Source organism: Leptinotarsa decemlineata, unplaced genomic scaffold, assembly GCF_025532065.1.
Source record: "Leptinotarsa decemlineata unplaced genomic scaffold, Ldec_3_MD MMD2_P_RNA_scaffold_2, whole genome shotgun sequence".
Taxonomy (NCBI): Eukaryota; Metazoa; Arthropoda; class Insecta; order Coleoptera; family Chrysomelidae; genus Leptinotarsa; species Leptinotarsa decemlineata.
In genome coordinates, this window is record NW_027412529.1 from 15,311,251 (window position 1) to 15,331,837 (window position 20,587).

Here is a 20,587-nt window from a genome sequence, read left to right on the forward strand (position 1 = left end):
GTCATGATGTCTTGTGTACTTATTTTTGTCAATATGCGAAAGTAATAAATACCTACTATCTTCCCACTGAAAACAACAACACAATAACATGAACTGACTCACTGTCTGAAACCTGACGCTAAACTCGTTAAACCAAGAATAATACGCAGAGATTCGCTGGACTGGAGAACCAGATAAATTATTCCTGTGCAGTGGCGTATTGCAATTTAAAATGAAAACAGTCGGATGCAGGAACAGACTGGGATGCAGTGCCGTAGCGATATTCAGTTACTGAATAGCTGAAATTGGATCGAGAGACAGTTAATATCGAATAGTTTTGATATGTAACAATTATTAATAATTGTCCTGCACGAAAAACTTACCTCGGTTGTATTGTGAATATTCGGGTGGTGGTTTCCTTTTTGAGATGTGGGTTAGTTCTTGGACAAACTGAATGTTTTCTAATAACATTCTGCAATTCCGTACCATTTCGTGTTGCAGAATATGGAAATTTCCAAACCAAATTATCAATGGATCATACACGTCTTTACTTTCGAATGAAACAACATATCAAAATCCGACGAAGTTCACATATAAAAAAATATTATTTTTAGTACCTTTTGATAGAAAAGACAAACGATTCATTCCAGTAGATGTTTGAATTCGTCACACGACAAAAATGCAGTTTTTTCACAAAGTGATTATGAAATGTTTCTGGGGTGATTTCTTTAGGAGCATCCATTCTTATTGGAGAAAACTGCCGAAAACTTAAACTTCAGATTTCACCAATCCTCACAAAAATCTAAGGGTGTCATATAAGATAATGTAGTGGGCTATTCTAATTATGATATTGTTATGACTTTGGGTGTTGGGGGTTGTCCAGGGAAACACCAGGTTTATTTTCCTGAAGTTGTACATGGGATCCTTCCTCAATCAGGTGATACTAACAACTGTCTTATTAACAGTTACCATCACCAAAATTGTCCCATTTCGCACGCTTTCTTTTGATTACAGTGACATTACGCCGTCGCACACGCTTCTAAACTAAGGTAGAGTCCTTGACCGCCATAGGTCGTCATCTTGCAACAATATTTATAGTTTGTTCGTTTGCTCGGGAACGGCTTATTTGATTTCCAGTGAAGAAAAAGTATTGGATAGTGAATTGAAACACCTGTAAAAAGAGTTATAACAACAATCCATTCCTATTCAAAAATAACTTGGTAGCACCATTTCAGTAGCACTATTGTCTTTTTCATCAAAAAGTAATAAAAATTATACTTTCCACATAAATTTTGTCCTAACTTGATATTTTGGGTTATATGGATTCCAAACTCTCCAAATGTTCATCCAAATAGAAATATTCTTAGGAACATATGAACTAACATATGAAATATTCAACTTTCGTATTGTTTTAAAAACCTGAAGAGTAGACTGAACTTCTTGTCAATGAATTGAACGGTAACTATTTACCTTTCAGATGAAATTTCTGTTCGAGTTGCAGACAATAAACTCGTAAAACTGACAGCTGTTGGTGATATTAGGGAATTATTGGAAACGCTATAAGGTAAATGCCTTATTATGGTCGTTCCGAAAATGGGAGGTACGCATGCGCACTAGAAAAAATTTAATAAGGAAACCATAATAAAATACTGCTTTCCCCTATTTACGACTAGATACGGTAAGTATTTAACGTTTCCTTATTTCCCTTATTCGGCAAACCTAACCTCACAAAAAACGGTTGTCAACATCAACTTTTTTTTAATCTTTAAGTTTAAATTATAAAATATGAGTGGGCCAATACGAAGCCTTGGCTAAGAATACAGCACGAAAAAAAACAGATTAAGGTTTACTTATAATGATGATTTGACTCTATTAAGAGAATTTGTAGGACAAAATCCCCTATCAAATCCCGAAGGATGGGAGGTGATAAAGCAGAACATGCAAATTTCGACTGGCAAGGCCTTCACAATTAGAACAATCAAACAACATCTGATACTAATAATTGAAATATGGATCAAGAAAGATGAGGTTGATAAAGTTAGATAAGGAAAAAATGGCAGATTTCAGTGAACTTTCTGCTTACGCCTGAACCCTCAAGGGATTTAAATATTTATACCAAGATTTAACGTTAGTAAATCCGTTAATATTTTGTAGATCAGGAATTGAGGATTGTTCAGAAAGGGACTTACTACTTCAAGAAGCTAGTGTATTATGCAAAGAACTTAACTTTGTAGGCCTAGACAGGCAAAAGAAAAAAACTACAAGAGACTTACAATTATCGCAGTTAGGCAAAAAAGTGAGAAACAGTTACCTGGATCAAGTGGAACATATAAATGAAAATGCCTCCACACCCACCAAACAAGTATGTAACCAAAATCAAGACAATTGCAAATTTGTTTTACAAGAAATTATAACATGTGACCAAGAAAATGAAATCTTTTTTTATGATCATGATTATGGTAAGTGTTACTCAAATTCAAAAATAGTCATGTTTGTATATCTCTTGGCAAATAGAAGAAAATACCTTAGATTATTGTTCTATTTATTTCAGCTAGCTGTGTTGACATTGGGCTGGAGCCGCCAAGTCACCAAATTAACAATACAAATACATTGGAGATAAATTCTTTGAGTTACAATAGTTGTGATAAAAGGACCTTGGAGGTCATAAGTCCTAAAAAGACTCGAGGGTGTCTGGAATCAACTGCCACTCCAATACGTAAAACACAGTCTACAGACCAAAAAAGTAGTGTACTAGGTAAGCAGTACCTAGTTTGACTATTGTTTCATTCTTTTATAATGTGCAAATGGGTTCACGATAAAATACAAAAATACAGATCGTATATTTGTATTTTTTGTTTTCAAAATAATAATTTTGTTTGATAAACTCATCCTTATTGTTTGTAAAATCGCAATTTTAGTCTAAAAAAATTGTAAACTCAATTAACATGTTAGACCCTTCGAGGACGCGAATTGAAAGACAGCCTATTAGAAGAAATGCCTTGACATATTTATCTCAAAAACAGGAGAGAGACTATGCCATAAGAAAAAAAGAATTAGAACTAGAAGAGCGAAAAATTGCTTCACAAGAAAGACAAATTAATCTTAATGAAGAAAAGCTAAAATTAGAAAAACAAAAATTAGAACTTGAAAATGAAGAATGAAAAAGCGAATGGATGGAGAAAAAAAGAAAAAGAAGTTACTTTTGACATATTGCAAAAACTGATAGATACTCTTGCAAGTGCAATAAGGTTAATTTTGATAGATAATATCTGTTGGTTTTGTATATTTTTTGACCTTCCTTCGATTGAAACCAAAAATGATTAATATTTTTAGAGTATAAAGTTGTAATTTGAAAAAAATGTGATTTAAAGAAAGTTTTGTAAAAATATTAGGTTTTTGTAAGAATAGGAATGTTACTTTTGTCGATTTAATAATTATAAATTAGAGTCTAATATATTTTTGTTGACTGTCTAAGACTGACTTTTGTAACAATGTTATGTTTTTTGTAGGTTTAGGAATGTTACTTTTGTAAAATCTTGTCCAATATATAATTGTTGACTTCAATAAAAGACTGATATAATAAATAATTTTTTTTTAATTTCAACAATTATTACAAAAAACTATCCAAAATATTCCTCTAAATTTGGGGGTTGCAGATTAAAGTAGTCTGCTGTTTGACAACCGTATAAACATGTGTGTGCATTTGTTAATAATACAGAGACCTCATATAGGGACTGCAAGTCCTGCATTAATAGTTTTTGATTTTTTTTTAAATCTATAAATGCAAATTGTTGTATAATTTTCGAAAAACCCCATTCAACTGCAACTCGAAGAGTTTTCATCGAATTATTAAATTGTAATTGTTGAGGTGGCAACAGATTTGGCTGTCCTGGAAAAGGGGTGATAAGTAATTCCATAAGGCCATATCCCTGGTCACCAAACAAAACAAATTTATCGTTTTCACCAAACACTACTTTCTCTTCCAGTTGCTGGTACAAATTGCTCTCCCTAAAAAAAATATAGTGTTCAGACTAATAAATTACTTATAGTACCAACAATACCTAAATATGCCTGCATCATGCCTACGTCCAGGAAATGCTCCCATTAAACTTGTGATTATGCCATCTGGACAAAGCACACTTTGATATTTGAGGCAATGAAACTTTTTGTGTCCAGAATAGTATTCTTCCTGCTTAATGGAAGGACGACATATTGCACGGGCAGTTCCATCAATGAATCCCCAGCAGTTGTTTATAGCTGCCCCCTTTGCAAGAATTGCTTAAAATAATAAAGATACCTAAATTACCTACTACAGTGCTACTATAGTACTACTACAGTTCTACTATACTTCTGAATAAAGCTAAAAAAAGGCAAATATTGTAATAAAGTAAAAAAAAGATTTGATTTGTATCAAACAATTTGAATCCGATTATTATTAAAGCATTCTAAAATTATTGTGGAATACTTTAATAATCATCAGATCCATCAATATACTTGAGCATATGATTCCAGTTTTTGCCTGTCTAACCACTGTAGAAGGTTTAAGTCCAACAAAAGGTCCCCTTTTTGGGCAATCATTATATCTACTGTTGTCCGGATTACTTGAGACAATGATTGCGCAGACATATTGAAAAAGGTTTTTAGGTCAATAAGTCTACTTGGATAGGCTAACCTCTTTAGTACTATGCACAATGCTTTCAATCCTGAAACATAAATATTTTTAAATGTATTTTTTTGTTAACAAAAAAATGTACTTCTGCTTAACACCAGCTTCACATATTGGGCATCTTGGAACCAACTTGACTATAACACGCCAAGCACAAACGTCGTCCAACGTTGGACGACGTTATATATATATATATATATATATATATATATATATATATATATATATATGTATCTTCCGGTTTAGAACAGTATGGAAATATTTTCCATACTGTTCTAAACCGCTATCAAAATTACAATAAAATATCACTGAAATTTGAACAGCAAAGACAAGTAGTTTTTTTTTAGGTTAGATATAAAAATGTCGCTGTCCTAAGAACTATCAATTTAAAGAATGACTTCCAATAACTCAATTTCTACCCTGACATTTAAGGTTTTGCTTTATTCAAATAAGGCTTAACTTTATTTATTTCTGACCGGTATATTATAAGCTTATATCCTCATAGTTACGCTATCAATAAAGAGGGTCATAACTCCCTTGGGACATTATAGATTTTATAATTCCCTCTACCTTTCACAAGTAGAAATAAATAGAAATGAAAACTGAACCATATTTCATTTATTCACGTCATTACAAATAATAAATGTACAATTTTGAAATGTTCCCTGAAAATTACTTCCGCCACTGTAACTTCCACTTACATCTTTAGGAGATAAAACAGCAGATTTTTCGGCTTATAACTCTTACTTTTCCGTTTCAAAAAAGCCTGTAGTTCATTGAACTTGGTGATATCTCGTTTCTCATGTATAGTCACCATCGATTTTAGCATTGACCATTTAGTCCATAAAGAATTCGGACTATACGTTTCTGACTGAAACGAATAAACACAATTACTACCAAATCTACCGAAAAACATAGAAAATTCCTTACCAGTTCTTGAAAATATGCCAGAAATACAGTTTCAGTGACATCTTTTGGCATAACATTTTTCCGTGTCAGCCAGTCCAGATATATCTTGTATTCTTTTTGGTATACGGCTTCACTTTTCGATGGAATTAATAATTCTCTTGCTTGTTCAGCTTTTTTCAAAATATCCTCCATTATATTTGGGGTAGAAAACACGTTTTCACCGCAAACACAGTTTGATAACAAAGTTCTGTTTATAAACAAGTAACATAGCAACAACCTAGCAACAAGAAAACTCTACTATAATCAACGGTACCTGATTCAAATATACCGGGAAGGTAATGAATTGGTACATTTTTCCGTTTCAAAAATGAACAAAATTTTATTGAAATCGGTCAGAAATAAAATTATCTATGTACCACGGGAATTAATGAGCCTTAATAACCTCAGGCAATTGCTGTCCCTCGGGCCAGAGGCCCTCGGGACGCAAACTTTGCCATCGGTAATTAAGGCCCTCCTAATTCCCTTGATACATAAATAGCTATAAGGCATTACCTTAAAAGCCGGTGTTCAATAATTCCCTATTAACTTGAAAGCAAATTAATGGTGTTTGGAAGGACAAGGTAATCGCAGACATCCTATTCATACCAGAACTGAGGAGAAATTTGTTATCTGTCGGAAAAATAACTGACAAAGGTTTCGTTATGACTGCTCAAAGAGACAGATGTGAATTTCGCAATGCTGCTGGTGAGCTATCCTGTGTGGGTTTGAGACGAGTGTGTTCAAAATGCTCATGAAATTCGACGAAATTGAATGCAATGTATTACCAAGTAATAGTCTCAAACTTTGGCATGAACAAATGGGGCACGTCAACCTGAAGTATGTGCAAGACACAATAAATAGTGGTGCAGTTGAAGGGGCAAGTCTTGAAGATGAATCTGATTTCTTTTGTGAAGGTTGCAAGTTTGGAAAGCAAAATAGAAGTTTTGTCAAATCACAACGCCCCAATGTAAAAAACCCAGGAGAATTTATTCATGCGGATGTTTTCGGTCCATTAAATATAGTATCTCCTAGTGGATCAAGATATTTTCTTTTATTCAAGGACGACTGCACTGGTTTCCGAAAGGTATATTTTCTAAAACATAAATCAGAAGTTTTTGAAATATTTATCGAATTTGAAGTCCTGACAAAACGACAGACCGGAAATGTCATAAAAATATTTCGATTCGATAACGGAACTGAGTGTGTAAATGAGATAATGCTAAATTTCTTTCGATAAAAAGGTATTTTGTACGGGACCTCAGCTCCTCATGCTCATGAACACAATGGAAAAGCAGAAAGAGATTTGAATTGAAGGGGTTATATTTTTTAGGAGTGATTTATTTTTTTGGAAAAGAAAGTTTTTGGCTTTCTACTACTCCATCTGATACAAAAAAAAGGGGATGAGAGAATCTTCCAAAGAAAGGAAGGAAGTAATCAATTTGAAACTCTATACATGAATGTATAGATCATGCAAAGAAGTAACTTTCAGACACAAACTGAAAGAAAGTCCTCCTGAAACAGCTACTTTCATATAAACATTGAATTACACGAAAGAAAATAATTCTTTCGAAACAAATACTTCTATATGAACACTGAATTATACAGAAGATACTTTTCTCTACTCAGTTTGTATCAGATGGAGTAGTAGAAAGCCAAAAACTCTCTTTCCCAAAAAAAAAATTAATCACTCCTAAAAAATATAACCCCTTCAATTCAAATAAGATTCCTCTTGGCTGGAATTAAATCAAATAGGTGAATGAATGTCATTACGATGTCATCGATGACATAAGCAGATCAAGCTTATTCCGTGACATTCAAAATCGTAATTCATGAATAAAGTGTGTGTATTTTCTATAATGTTATCCAATTTGGTACTGAAGAGCCTTAGGGCAAGTATCTTAAGGCGAAACATCGGTGTATACCAGTGAGGGTGACAGTGTTCTATGTGAGTACAATTTATAACTATTCATTCAAAGTAGAACTCATGTGAATGATATCTGATTCTTATTCCACAATTAATGTTTGAAATACAAACTGAGTAGAGAAAAGTATCTTCTGTATAATTCAGTGTTCATATAGAAGTATTTGTTTCGAAAGAATAATTTTCTTTCGTGTAACTCAATGTTTATATGAAAGTAGCTGTTTCAGGAGGACTTTCTTTCAGTTTGTGTCTGAAATTACTTTTTTGCATGATCTACACATTCATGTATAGAGTTTCAAATTGATTACTTCCTTCCTTTCTTTGGAAGATTCTCTCATCCCCTTTTTTTGTATCAGATGGAGTAGTAGAAAGCCAAAAACTTTCTTTCCCAAAAAAACCGAAAGAGATATAAAAACTATCACTGACAGTGCACGTTCCATGTTGTATTCGAAAAATTTGAGTTTGGAATTATGGACTGAAGCTGTGAATACTTCAGTATATTTTCTAAATAGATCAGTCTGCAAACAAACATATCAGGCAACACCATATGAAAAATGGTTTGGAAGGAAGCTCAATATAAAACACCTCAGGATCTTTGGAACAGTAGCATATATGTATAATCCAAAAGGATTGAGAAAGAAATGGGACCCGAAGAGTAGAAAAATGATTTTTGTAGGATATGAGCAAGAATAGCCAAACTATCTACTATGGAATCCGTCAAATAGAAAAATTTATGCTAGTGCTAATGTTCATTTCTGCGAAACCGATTTTGATATTCAACAAAAAGAACAAAATCACATTGATTTCAAGTTGACTTTTGAAAATGAAGACAAAACTCTTCATGTCCCAGTGGAAGAAAATGAAAATGTAAGCAGTGAAGATAATGATGATGAAAGAAATAATGATCCAGAAAATTCGATAGAGAAAAGATACAATTTACGTGACAGATGTCAAATACAACAACAAAAATATTTGTCTGCTATGATTACTGATTTTGATATTTCATCTACATACGAGCAAGCAATCCATTCAAATGAATCCGATCATTGGTTGTCAGCTATGAGAGAGGAAATTGATTCACTCATGAAATCTAATATTTGGATACTTCAAGAAGCTCCAGAATATGCCAACATAATTGACTGTAAATGGGTATTTCAAATCAAAAAAGGTCTATCTGGAAAAGAAAGATATAAAGCCAGATTGGTTGCTAGAGGATTTGCTCAAAAAGAAGGAATTGACTATCATGAAACATTCTCTCCAGTTGTGCGCTATGAGTCTATAAGAACACTGCTTGTATAGCTGGTGAATATGATCTCGAAATTGCCCAATTTGATGTTAAAACGCCTTTTTGTATGGAGACTTGAAGGAAGCAATTTTCATGAAACAGCCTAAAGGTTTCGAAATACCCGGTGATTTGGTTTTTAAACTGAGAAAGAGCTTGTACGACCTCAAGCAGTCTCCGCGATGCTAGAATTATAAATTTCGAAAATTTTTGGAAGATTTCGAATTGAAACAGACAAATGCTGATCATTGTGTCTTTGTAGGAAATTTCGATGGTAAAAAAAATATTTGGCACTCTTCGTAGATGACGGATTAATTCTGTCAAAGTCAAGTGAAACTATTCAGAAATTATTGAGACATCTCAAAAGGAACTTTGATATTACTGTTGGCGATGCAAAATGTTTTATTGGAATCGAAATTTGACGAGATAGAAAGAATAAACGAATTAGAATAACCCAGGAGTGTTTTTTGAAGAAAATATTGAAAAGATTCAATATGTCAGAAGTAGGAGATTTGAGCCGGTTCTCGGTCTCCCCCCACCACTATGACGTCACGTGGGGTGAATGACCCTCCCCCACCACTCTGACGTCACGTGGGATGAATGACCTAACCCCCACCCTTTAACCCCCCACCACTGTACACCCCCACCACTAGATCATGATCTCACACACCCACCACTCGACCATTGGTGGGGTACCACCTCTACAACCAAATGAAAACATTTGAAAAGTCTCATCATTCTAAATTTGACTTACTGTCCAGTGGTGTTAATAGTAGTTTCAAGTTTTTACTCAAATAATAAACAAAAATGAATTCTAAAAAAATTTATGAAGTTTTGACGAGATTGTCACTCGAAGACAAGAATAATTGGTTTTCGGATGAAGAAGGGGAAGTTGCAAACAACATCATCGAAGGAGAGGATGACATCATCGAAGTAGAGGACGACTTCATCGAAGTAGTTGATGATGTTATTGTAGAAGAAGAAGAGGGTGAAGCCATGGTGGTCGGTAGGGGGCTGGAGGATGTAGGCGCCGATAACCTACAAGAGATGGATCCTGAATATATTCAAGATGAGGGTATCGATGATGATCCGGCGACTGACACTGGTAACGTCATCTCAGGTAGCAAGTGAATGAATGTTAGTGATACGGTGGAAGATCGTTTGGATCTGTATTGCGTGATAGACTCACACGTGCGGATACGAACAATTAACAACACCGTCCACATGTTATGTTGGTGCTACTTTAGATTCTACTCACATAGAAATGATAATGGGGGTGATTACGAGCATGTCGACCTTCATTAGACGATATCAATGATGAGATTGACACAAACGTGGTGTGGAGCGTGTGAGAGGCCTTTAACAAACCTTCGAAGGTTAGATAGTTGCATCATTTGTAATAATGTCCCTTCACACATATTAGAGTGAATATTTTTTTTCAACTTTATTATTTTTGTAATAAATATTATCGTTCTCATTATGATGTTATTACTTTGATAGCCAATTTTTGATAGATAAAGAAAAGTTTTTCTCGAAGATATATTATTAACATGAATAATGGATAATCTGAATGATAAATATTTTTATTTTATAGTGTTTTTTATTGGCTATATAACCTTCCACAATCTGAAAAAAAAATCAATAGAGAATCTGCTTTTTTTCCATGAAATTCCTACATAACTCATCTAAGTCCCGAAGACTCATATTTTTCAATAAACACAGTTATCTCACACAATAAAGGGCAGAATGAAAAGTTCACCCTGAAAAGTTATTACATAATATAAATTACTGAAAAGTCCAATTAGTCAGTAACTTATCGTATTCATAAATTTTGCAAACAAAATTGAAAAATGAATAATAATATTTAGCTGACTTGTGTCAAAAGAAATTGAGAAATATATGAATTTTGAGGTAAGATTTAAATAGCAAAAAAAAGGTTTCGAAAATGGAAAATAACATGTTTTCCGAAACGTTAGCCATTGAAAACGGAAAATAACTGTTTTTCGAAACGTTAACCACTTAAGAAAGCTAAGTATTAATATTCAAGTTTCCAATTTTGTAGGCAAAATTTATGGATACAAGTTGCTGACTAATTGGACTTTCCAGTAGTTTATATTATGTAGTAACTTTTCGAGGTGAACTTTTCAGTTTACCCTTTACTACACATCAGCAGATTCTCTATTGATTTATCTTACCCAGTATAAAAATATTCTGAGTCACCAATCTCAATAGGAAGTTATTCTTTTTTAATCTCACATATCATTGTTTTATCAAGGAATAGTTATCGGTACTGATGAAATAATATAATATGAGTTGTAACATTTTATTGTCATTAAATTTTTTTTTCATGAAATTTCTACATAATTCATCTAAGTCCCGAAGACTGAACTCATATTTTTCAATGAAAGCAATTATCTCTTTTGCAGATCAGTTTCTCTTTTAATTTCCGCTTCAACGAGATATAATTGCTCTTTTATCATCGCCCGTCTATCAAATGCTATTCTCTCTCTCGCCATAGATTCACCGAAGCGCCGACGCACCTCAGAAACTGTTTCTTTCAAACCATTCGCATTCCTGATTACGGTTTGTGACACTGGATGCATGGAAGTTGAAGGTTATGGAATTTTAAGCTTTGGAGGTGATTGTAATTGGGGCGCTGCACCCTCGTTCCTGATTTTTCTAGGTGGTTGCTCCGTATTCTTCTTTACGTTTTCACCACCTCTCATCCTCATCATCTGAGCTAATTTCGACAATCTCTGAGGGGGTTAGCACAACCTTCGAATATCCATCATCCAAGTCCAGTACCAAATCTAACAAGGCTGGAGTTGGATTTGGCGGTACTATTGTGAAATGCAACTGCGATTCCACATCGTCATTCAATAACCGGTTTGGATCGAAATCTTTGAGGAAGGACCTTATATTAGTAAATTGTGGGGCCGTATCTTCCTGGATGATTATATTCTCGTGAACAATCACCCGCCTATGGTCTACTTCATCCAACTGCCGCTGATTCTTTGAGGTTGATGGGGCTGGTGATGGTATTCTTCGATTCAGACATGTTTCTGAAAATGAGTTAGAAAGTATTAGAAAAAGAAAGGAAGCAATCAATTTCTATAAAGTAACTCTACGCAAAGAGGTAGGTTTTACACACAAATTGGATGAAAAAGGAAACTGTCTGAAAACAGCTACTCTAATATAAATATTGGATTATATGAAAGAAAAATAATTTCCAAACAAATATAATCATTGAGTTATATAGAAAACAATTTTTCTTTGAGTAATTCTATGCAATGAAGTAACTTCCACATGCAAATTTGATGATAATTTTCCTCGACGTTTCAAATGTACCAAATTCGACGAGATTTTGATCCAATTACTGGAATATAGTTCGATTTGGTTGTCGTCTTTCGGGATATGAGTTTAAATATATTTCCGATGTCCTAACACTGTTTCTATCGTATTTGTAATAAATTTGTGTCATATCTATTTTTTCCTCATTCGTGAAAGCCATTTTTCGCCAAAAATTCAATGACTTGTATAATAACAAAATGTCATTGAGTGCAATTCATTTAAAGTCAAATTTAAAACCATTAAAGCCAACACCTATTATGATAAGAATTAATTTTTTTTTCAATATCTCCAATTTTTCGAAAAAGAATGATAACTCATGATACAACACTGCAATGAACTGCTCTCGTTTCGCTTGAGCGAAAAAAATATATGATATCGAGAAGTTACTAAATTTATTAATTATCCTTAAAACATAGTCAGCATGTTAACTAGGAAAAATTCAAAGAGAGTCTTGACATGAGCAGATTTGTTGAAATTTTCGAGAATTCGAACATAAACATCGCTTTCAAAACTATTCGTACACTTTAACAGACTTATTGAAATACAGGGCTTTTCATGATGAGCGATAATTAGCACAGTATGCACAAATCAATATGACCTACACGACTAAAATATTTCAGACGAAACGGCGTTGTCGCTTCTACTGTAAAGTAGTGGCTTCTTTGATTTTTCAAATGGAACACCCCGTATATAATATCATATTATAATTCATTATCACTTTGTCAACAAATTCATATACTATTTCCCTATACCTATCTATTACCGTTTAGAATATATAAATTAATTTCGATATTTTTTTTACCAAACATGAACTTTTATAAATGCTGATAATCTTGAACTCTCTTGCACTAAAACGATGAAATTTGAAATCTAGTGGAGTGATACTATGAGGATCTTCACTCCGAGTCATATTTTTCTTGCCTCATTCAGGGTCTTCAAAAAAAATGCAGATACTTTGATCTCATGAGAAAATTAGTGAAACTCAATTTTTTCAAATGGAACACCCTGTATATTTCAACATTTTTGAGCTTTACATCCAATTATAGATTAACTTTGTTCAGATAATACTATTTCTATTTTGAACCGTTTTCGAGATGAACTGTTTCAAACGGAAACTGACGTGGTTTTCTTGCTCGTTTTTTTTTGAATTCATCACTTATTTTGGATATTCAACGTTTTTTTATACTTAGTAATATTTCTTTTCGATCCAGTTTTTTTAACTGTCTCAGAATAGTCAATTCGAAATTGGTATGTACCTACCTTAGGAAAAGTTACAATTTGTATACATTGAGGTATTGGTCTCTAACGTACAACAGTACACATTAATATTTTTTTAAAGTGTGCTTTGGAAAAATAAATAAACCAATTATTTAACGTCAGACTTTCGTTGGTGGTTTTGACTGATTGTGATAGGTACCAATTATAATAGAATAATGTAGAGATTAGGTTACAGTGATGAAGATTTCTTGAATTTATTAATAATTCATGGTGAGTGCAATAGAATTGCAAGTAGAACATGCCGAGTATTTCATGAAAGATATCCACAACTTCCGAGGCCGAATAATAATGTGATAAATCGACTACTAAAAAACTAAAAAAACCAGAGACAATATGTTAAGTCTTTCTATCGAAGAGAGTCGTTTTTGGCAATCCGCTACCAATTTAGACGTTGCTCGGTAGGAGCCAAGAGCTTTCAACGCCGCTTGACTGTCCAAAAATATTTTCATTGACTTGTGTATAAGGTTCAGTCTTTCAATCCCTCCACACACAATTCAATATCGTAAATTTCCGCTCGCATAGGTATCTAGGTAGATTGATATCTCTGTCCTGACTGTGCGTCTGAAAACACCTGAAGGTGTTTCTGAACCATATGTGAACCAACAACTATCTTCTCTTAATATTTTCTTCTTTCGAAGGATCCAGTCCTCTCTACTTGGGAATGGTACTTTCTAAGGCAGTTCATAGTTGACAGTTGGATGCATAAAGTCAGAGGTCATTTGCAGAATGCTATGATTTTCCGTGTCAACCAGCAGTCTGTTTAACTCTGCATTGAATTGATTTGGGCAGTTGGAAATGTGCACAAGTCTATATGCAGTCCTTCTAGACTTTCTATCGAGAAAAATGTGAAGGGGGAATAGATCTAGAAGCATCTTCATAGCCGCTGATGGTGTGGTCCTAATGGCAATACTTATGGCTAGACAAGCCTGTCTCGGTGAGCCAGAGAGTTCCGCCTGAGCTGTTTTCTCTAAAGATTTCGGTCATCAGGAAATTGCTTCATAAGCGAGCATCAATCTCACAATCATCATATGAATCCAATGGGTTTGTTTGGGACCTGAACCCCAAGTTTCATCACAAATCTTTCGACATGTCCATAGGGACATGTGTGGCTTTGTGTAAAACTTTTTTCAAGTGAGCATTACAAGTAATTTTTTTTATCAAGGACAATGCCAAGAAATTTCAATTCCAAATAGACCTGTCAAAGGAAGTCGCAGATTGGTAGCCGATCAGGTACTTACTAAGCTGTGTAAAACAAACCATGTTCTGTTGTTCGGAGCGGTTATCAGATTTTGATTAGTCGCACGTGAAATCTCACTTAACAATAAAAGGGATTTGTTTGATTGAGAAGCTGAATATATTTGTTCGAGTTGAATAGGTATCAACTTCTGCAAGCTGTAGTGGTTCATACCTACCTACCTATTAGTTTACGATCTGATTATAATTGATATTGTTTTAATTCTAACATTTCGTTAATGATTAGTTTGCACAATAGATTACTTTCGGGTGTTATTCAAAATACAAAACAAGCGCTCATTAAAAAAAAAACAGAACTGCATTACTCTTCTCGACCCATATTTCATCAACCGAGTTGGCGTTTCAATTGATAAAGAAAAATGATTCCAATATATTCTATGGAATGAGTGATATGACCAGTGACAAGTGTTCCATTCTGAATAGTTCATTGTTTCCATTTATTGAATCACTCTGTCAAATCAGAGAAAACACTGAAGGGAAAATTTTCAGCAAATTTACACCCGAAATCATTGTTGTGCATCGAAGAATAGAAGTGTACCCTGTTTGATATGAATAGAGACCATCTTCAGAGTAAGGAATTAGTTTCCTTCATCTTCTGAAGACGCCAACTTGGTTGGAGAACCGCGTATGAGAAGAGATTCAAGAACAATAAATTTTCCATACTCTCTCACTTCCAAAATCAAGCAAGCTGAATTTTCCCGGAAACTATTGAATCAGCCGGTAAGTATTCTTATTGTTAAAAATATTCATATCTGTCTGGTTATTTGGTTGATATGATCAAAGTCAAAACAGAATATAATTTTCCTTCACCATGAAAATATCGTGACGCTCTGAACCGTAATTTTCGTTACCACATGCTCCTTTATTTGTTTACCGTTCACAACATACTTATCGATAATATATTTCCTAGAAATATAATGGAAATGAAAATTTTCCTACATCAGTTAAATTTGTTTCCGTGGATAATGAACTACAGTATCGAAGCAGGGGATTTATTTTCATCACAGGTTCTGTGTTTCAATGTTGAAGTACTATGATAGTCTCAATTCCTATTGTGACTAGATGGCTTGCTTGAGGTCGATTATTCAAACTGCTGTAAATAGGGTTCAAAGAGTTCAGTAAAAAAGTCAACACAGAAAACGTTCTTAGTGATCATATTAGTTGTCTAAATTGATAAAAAAAACAAATGATACTTGTAATGCACTGTTTGTAGCCTTTGGTGTAGTAATGAATATCACTGGAGTTTTTTTCAACACCAAACCGTTATTTTATAACCTCGACACGTGTTTCAATCACTAAGTGATCATATTCAAGAGGAAGATCAAACTGTTCTTCCTCTTCGATCACTTGGTGATCGAAACACGTGTCGAGGTGTTAAAATAACGGTTTGGTGTTGGGAAGGAACTTCAGTAATATTCATTTAAAAACAAATTATGTTTGGCAACAAATATAATGAAAACTGAATTCAACACCTATCGGACTGTTAGTTTGTGTGATACAACATTTTGAGTGAAGCAACTTTTGTTAGTTTGAAGAAAATTCATAAAAAAGATTCTCGTCTGTTAGTAAAGCATTGCTTCTTGACGAAATGAATTATAATTCATTTCGCATACCTGAATATTCATGCAAGATATGTCCAACGCGTTCCTCTGATATCTTCAGAGTTTCAGCTACCTCAATCAGCTTCACTCTGCGGTCATCTAGAATCATTTTGGTTTTTTTTTCAATGTTTTCGTCGCTAGCAACCACATCTCATTGGTTGATTTTTCTGGTGCAAAGTCATAATATTGTCCATCAAGCCATGCCTTGACTTCAACAATATAATTCTTCAATTTAAACAGGTGAATACATGAGGTTGTTCCGAAGTCGACGAAGGCCGTTTTTGCCTGGTTCTTAGTGGCGAAGGTTCCACAGGTCAGAAAGTTATCGAAGTGCTTGAAAAGATGGTAGTCAGTTGGTGAGAGGTCAGGGAAGTATGGTGGGTGAGGCAGAACTTCGGCGCTCAATTCGTTTCATTTTCAGATGGTGATTTGTGAAACGTGCAGACAGACATTGTTATGAAGTACGATCGAACCTCTTCTATTGACCAGTGCCGTTTGCTGCTGATACAATCGTCGGTATAATTCGACGATTTTTTTACAATAGGACTGTGATGGTTTGGCTTGGTTGCAGTAAGTTATAGTAAATCACACCAGTCGCTAAACACCATTTCGTAATAATGTTCTTTTTTGGTGGATTTTTGTCCAATCACTATCTGGCAAGTCTCCTATTGTCGTATAAGATCCACTTTTCATCACACGTGACGATCCAAGGGGCACACACTTTTCCAGCTTCTTAACCTTTCCAATGCGTCTCAAAACATCAAAAACCGCATGGGAGGTGTCGCATTGTTCTTCCGCTATCCCATGCACCGTTTGTGATGGGTTAGTCTCCACTAGGGTCCTCAAATCTTCGTCCTGAATTACTGTAGGTCGACAATTTCGGGGCTTATCTCTGAGGCTGAAATCTCCGGAACGGAATTGCCAAATGCTTGCTTGATTCTTCGGACTGTTTCGTAACTACCTTTGTTCAGCTCCATCACTCTGGAACCCGCTTTGAAAAAAATCTACCTTTTTTAAGCCTACTTTACCTACAAATGATACTAATAAATGTAGTAATGTTCATTTTCTGTAGTCTTATCGGTTACTGAGAAAACACTATTGATATTATTCTAACTACGAAGGACGAGTAATAATGTACCAGAAAGTTCTGAAACTTTGTAAACTACAATAAACTACAATCCAAATGTATTGTAGTTTATTGTAGTAACAACAAAATATTACTATATTCTATATTCTTTTGAAGTATAGCAACAAAGATACGATAACAAGACTTCAAATCATAAAATAGCAATTGTCCTCAAACTACAAACGATGGGGTTGATTGTAGCTGAAATTATATGTTTGTAGTTACCATTGAACACATCAAAAACGAATGAAATGAAATCAAGTATTTTTCAAGTAAACTAACCTAACCTAACAAATCCCAACCAACATATGTAACCTGAAATCTGAAGTGAAAACTAACGTATCTTAGAATGCTTTATTTGGAAAAAAGCATCTACCCTCAACATCTTACCTGACTTACGAATTCCAAAACGAACTCCTGTTAGATGTTCAGGATTAAGAGTTATTTCCAACATACTAACATGAGTTCGTTTTTGAATTCGGAAGTCAGGTTAGATGTTGAGGGTAGATGCTTTTTTTCAAATAAAGCATTCTAAGATACGTTAGTTTTCACTTCAGATTCCAGGTTACATAATATGTTAGGTTAGTTTACTTGAAAAGTACTTGATTTCATTTAATTCATTTTTGATGTATTTAATAGTAACTATAAACATCTGATTTCAGCTACAATCAACACCATCGTTTGTAGTTTGAAGACAATTGTTATTTTATGATTTGAAGTCTTCTTATCGTAGTTTTTTTGCTATACTTCAAAATAATATGAAATAAATTGATATTGTGTTGTTACTACTATAAACTAAAATCAATTAACAACCTTTTTCAAAACTTAACACATTATCACTTGTATTTTGTAGTTTGAATAATATCAATAGAGCTTTCTCAGTAACCGATAAGAATGCAAAGCAATTAACATTACTACATTCATTAGTATCGTTTGTAGATAGAGTAGGGTAAAAAAGGGTAGATTTTTTTCAAAGCGGGTTCCAGCGTGACCTATACATCAGTGTATAGAGAACAAAATTCTCTTTCTTTCCGTATATACCACCACAACACAGTCGAATGAATATTCATTGAGATATCGTGCTTCAAAAGCACATGATATCAAAAAAAAACAAAACTTTTGTTTATTTAATAACTGATAATGTTTGAACTAAATAATAATATACGGAGAATATTCCTAAGGCGAAGATTTACATGAATTCATCACGATAAATAGATCAATAATCGATGCAGTTTTCTCTAGATATTTTCTCATTTCCATTGGAAAGTATCTTATTTCTCACACCATGAGCCTACTGTCTGGGTCTTGCAATTAACCACAGTAATTACTGATCCACTCGATAATGAAAATAATGAATAAAAATTAAAAAATCTATTCAATAAGTTTATTTTTCAATGAAAACCCTTAATGAATTTAAATATTTGTGGAATATCAATATATGTGTATGTATATGCATATACATGTGTATATTATACATTTCAAATTCAAGCATCTTCTATAATAGTTGACATTGTGAATAAATCATTTCAATAATTTGTAAACATGAGGAATCATATGCAAAAAAATAATACTTACAATTCCATTCATGAAATTGAGGCAGTGGTATAAGAATTCCAAATTCACTTCAGTGATCCAAAAGAAATCAAGAAGTTGGTCTAATTCATGAGTTACTCGTTCAATAATTCCATTGATCATAGTGAAATCTATGAAATGGCTACAACATTTACAGATATATTTCAAATGGACCACATGATATTTCAAAACGAAATTATTACTCGGTGCTGCGACATATTCTAAAAGCAAGGTCATCTTCAGGTCTAGATTCCTGGACATTGGTTGAACAAGTTGAAGAAATGTCTTGAACAACTTCATTCGTATTTTGGTTCAATATATTTATAGGAGTCAGCATTTTCCTACTCAAAACAGACAAAAAATAAATAACGTTCTCGCTTGTCAGACGCTCATACATTGGATTCTTTAAGGTTGGCAATGTCCAACTACATATCAGATTTTGCTAATCTAGCAAAAGATGCTCAGACGCAATGCTTACACAAACATTAATCAATAGTCATTTTGAATAATTTTCACTGTGGTTCTCATGTTGAATCTGGTGATTATTACGCATAGGTCGAAGACGAAACGGACTGGTTTTAGTTTTACGATAGTCGTGTCACTAAGTGTTGTGGCAATGTGTTGAATTTATTGGAGCCTCTGAGGATACTTTACATTTTGTTTAATTAAAGAGGAACATTGGCAGATCAAGATCTTCAGATGTTGTAGTGCTGCAGGTTTTTCCGGATTTTCCTGCAGCTGAAAAAGCAAATGCGCCACTGGAATCAATGGAGTCGCCCCGGAGCGGCAATTTTTTTGTTGTTTCCCTTTCCATACCGATATAATCGAGAGGGTTCAAGTCGGATTCTTCAAGCCGCTGCTCAGACTTCAGCAGAATATTTCAGATTTCTATGTCTGGATCGAAACAGGCATAATAAACCTATCATTCGCGGCTTTCATACATTCACCAACCTGGCTTATAAAGATCCTACAAAAGGGTGAAGAATGTTTTCTGTTTGAAATCTGTTTTAAATATGTTTTTCCGTTAACCAGCTGTCGCAACCCTACGAACAACAACCCTCAGAAGTCGAAACTTGTACGAGCTAAGGATTAACGAGGTCTTAACTTTTAACGTGTTGTTCCCAACGCGGATTGGACGATAGCAAGGTAAATCGATAGTTCAGACTGGGGCTTGAACCACCGACCGACCAACACGCCAGTCAATTCGAGTGAGTGAACAAAGCAACCACGTCAAACCGCCCGACCACCGACCAGCCTATTTTTAATTCAATCTCACGTCATGAGGTTGAACTGGACAAGTCAATTACGTTCGTTTTCGGCTCAATAAACTGGGTGGATCTACTGAATCAACCAGATCTATGGCTACTCAAAAGAAACACGCAATATCTCTTAGATAAATATAAACAATTCTGCTATGAATCAGACCTAAAAGGATATGCTTTTTTCAGTTACTCCTCGCTAGGGGGATTATAACAAACAGTATCCAACGTACATCAAACTACCTGTCCTTCAATTGTCCCATACATAATAAGAACTGAATATTACTGAAGTTGAGTTCAATCCCAACAAAAAACCGTTATTCTCAACATCTCGACACGTGTTTCAATCA

The 20,587-nt window shown here is 34.2% G+C and overlaps 2 protein-coding genes and 1 long non-coding RNA gene across 5 annotated transcripts in view; 1 reads left to right on the forward strand and 2 right to left on the reverse strand.

Moving 5' to 3' along the window:
• Window positions 1-201, reverse strand: part of LOC111518298 (cytochrome P450 9e2) — a 30,800-nt gene extending 30,599 nt beyond the window's left edge. The window contains exon 1 of one of the 3 annotated variants that reach the window (XM_023174711.2): window positions 57-201. Coding sequence is in view for 1 of the 3 variants with exons in the window: in XM_074184144.1 (XP_074040245.1) it covers window positions 57-90 (34 nt within the window). In the remaining 2 variants the exon portion in view is untranslated. Of the gene's footprint in view, window positions 1-52 lie in introns of all 3 variants that reach the window. The other 2 variants (XM_023174712.2, XM_074184144.1) reach the window with 2 other exon arrangements.
• Window positions 202-1,480: 1,279 nt separating this feature from the next.
• LOC141486353 (uncharacterized) lies at window positions 1,481-2,967 on the forward strand. Its single transcript, XR_012467798.1, has 3 exons — window positions 1,481-1,657; window positions 1,868-2,438; window positions 2,531-2,967. It is a non-coding gene; the product is annotated as an uncharacterized lncRNA (long non-coding RNA).
• A 2,272-nt stretch (window positions 2,968-5,239) lies between these two features.
• On the reverse strand, window positions 5,240-6,297 carry LOC141487500 (uncharacterized). Its single transcript, XM_074186588.1, has 2 exons — window positions 5,576-6,297; window positions 5,240-5,516 (listed from the first exon to the last, which is right to left on the reverse strand). The coding sequence occupies exons 1-2, from the start codon at window positions 5,744-5,746 to the stop codon at window positions 5,343-5,345; spliced, it is 345 nt and encodes a 114-aa protein (XP_074042689.1). The 5' UTR covers window positions 5,747-6,297; the 3' UTR covers window positions 5,240-5,342.
• Window positions 6,298-20,587: the final 14,290 nt, after the last annotated feature.

Bases quoted from the DNA above. Each gene is read 5' to 3' on its own strand.
- LOC141487500 (XM_074186588.1), bottom strand. From the start codon at position 5,746: ATGGAGGATATTTTGAAAAAAGCTGAACAAGCAAGAGAATTATTAATT. The intron at 5,517-5,575 runs GTAAGGAATTTT...TATTCGTTTCAG, and splicing joins TGGCATATTTTCAAGAACTG to TCAGAAACGTATAGTCCGAA.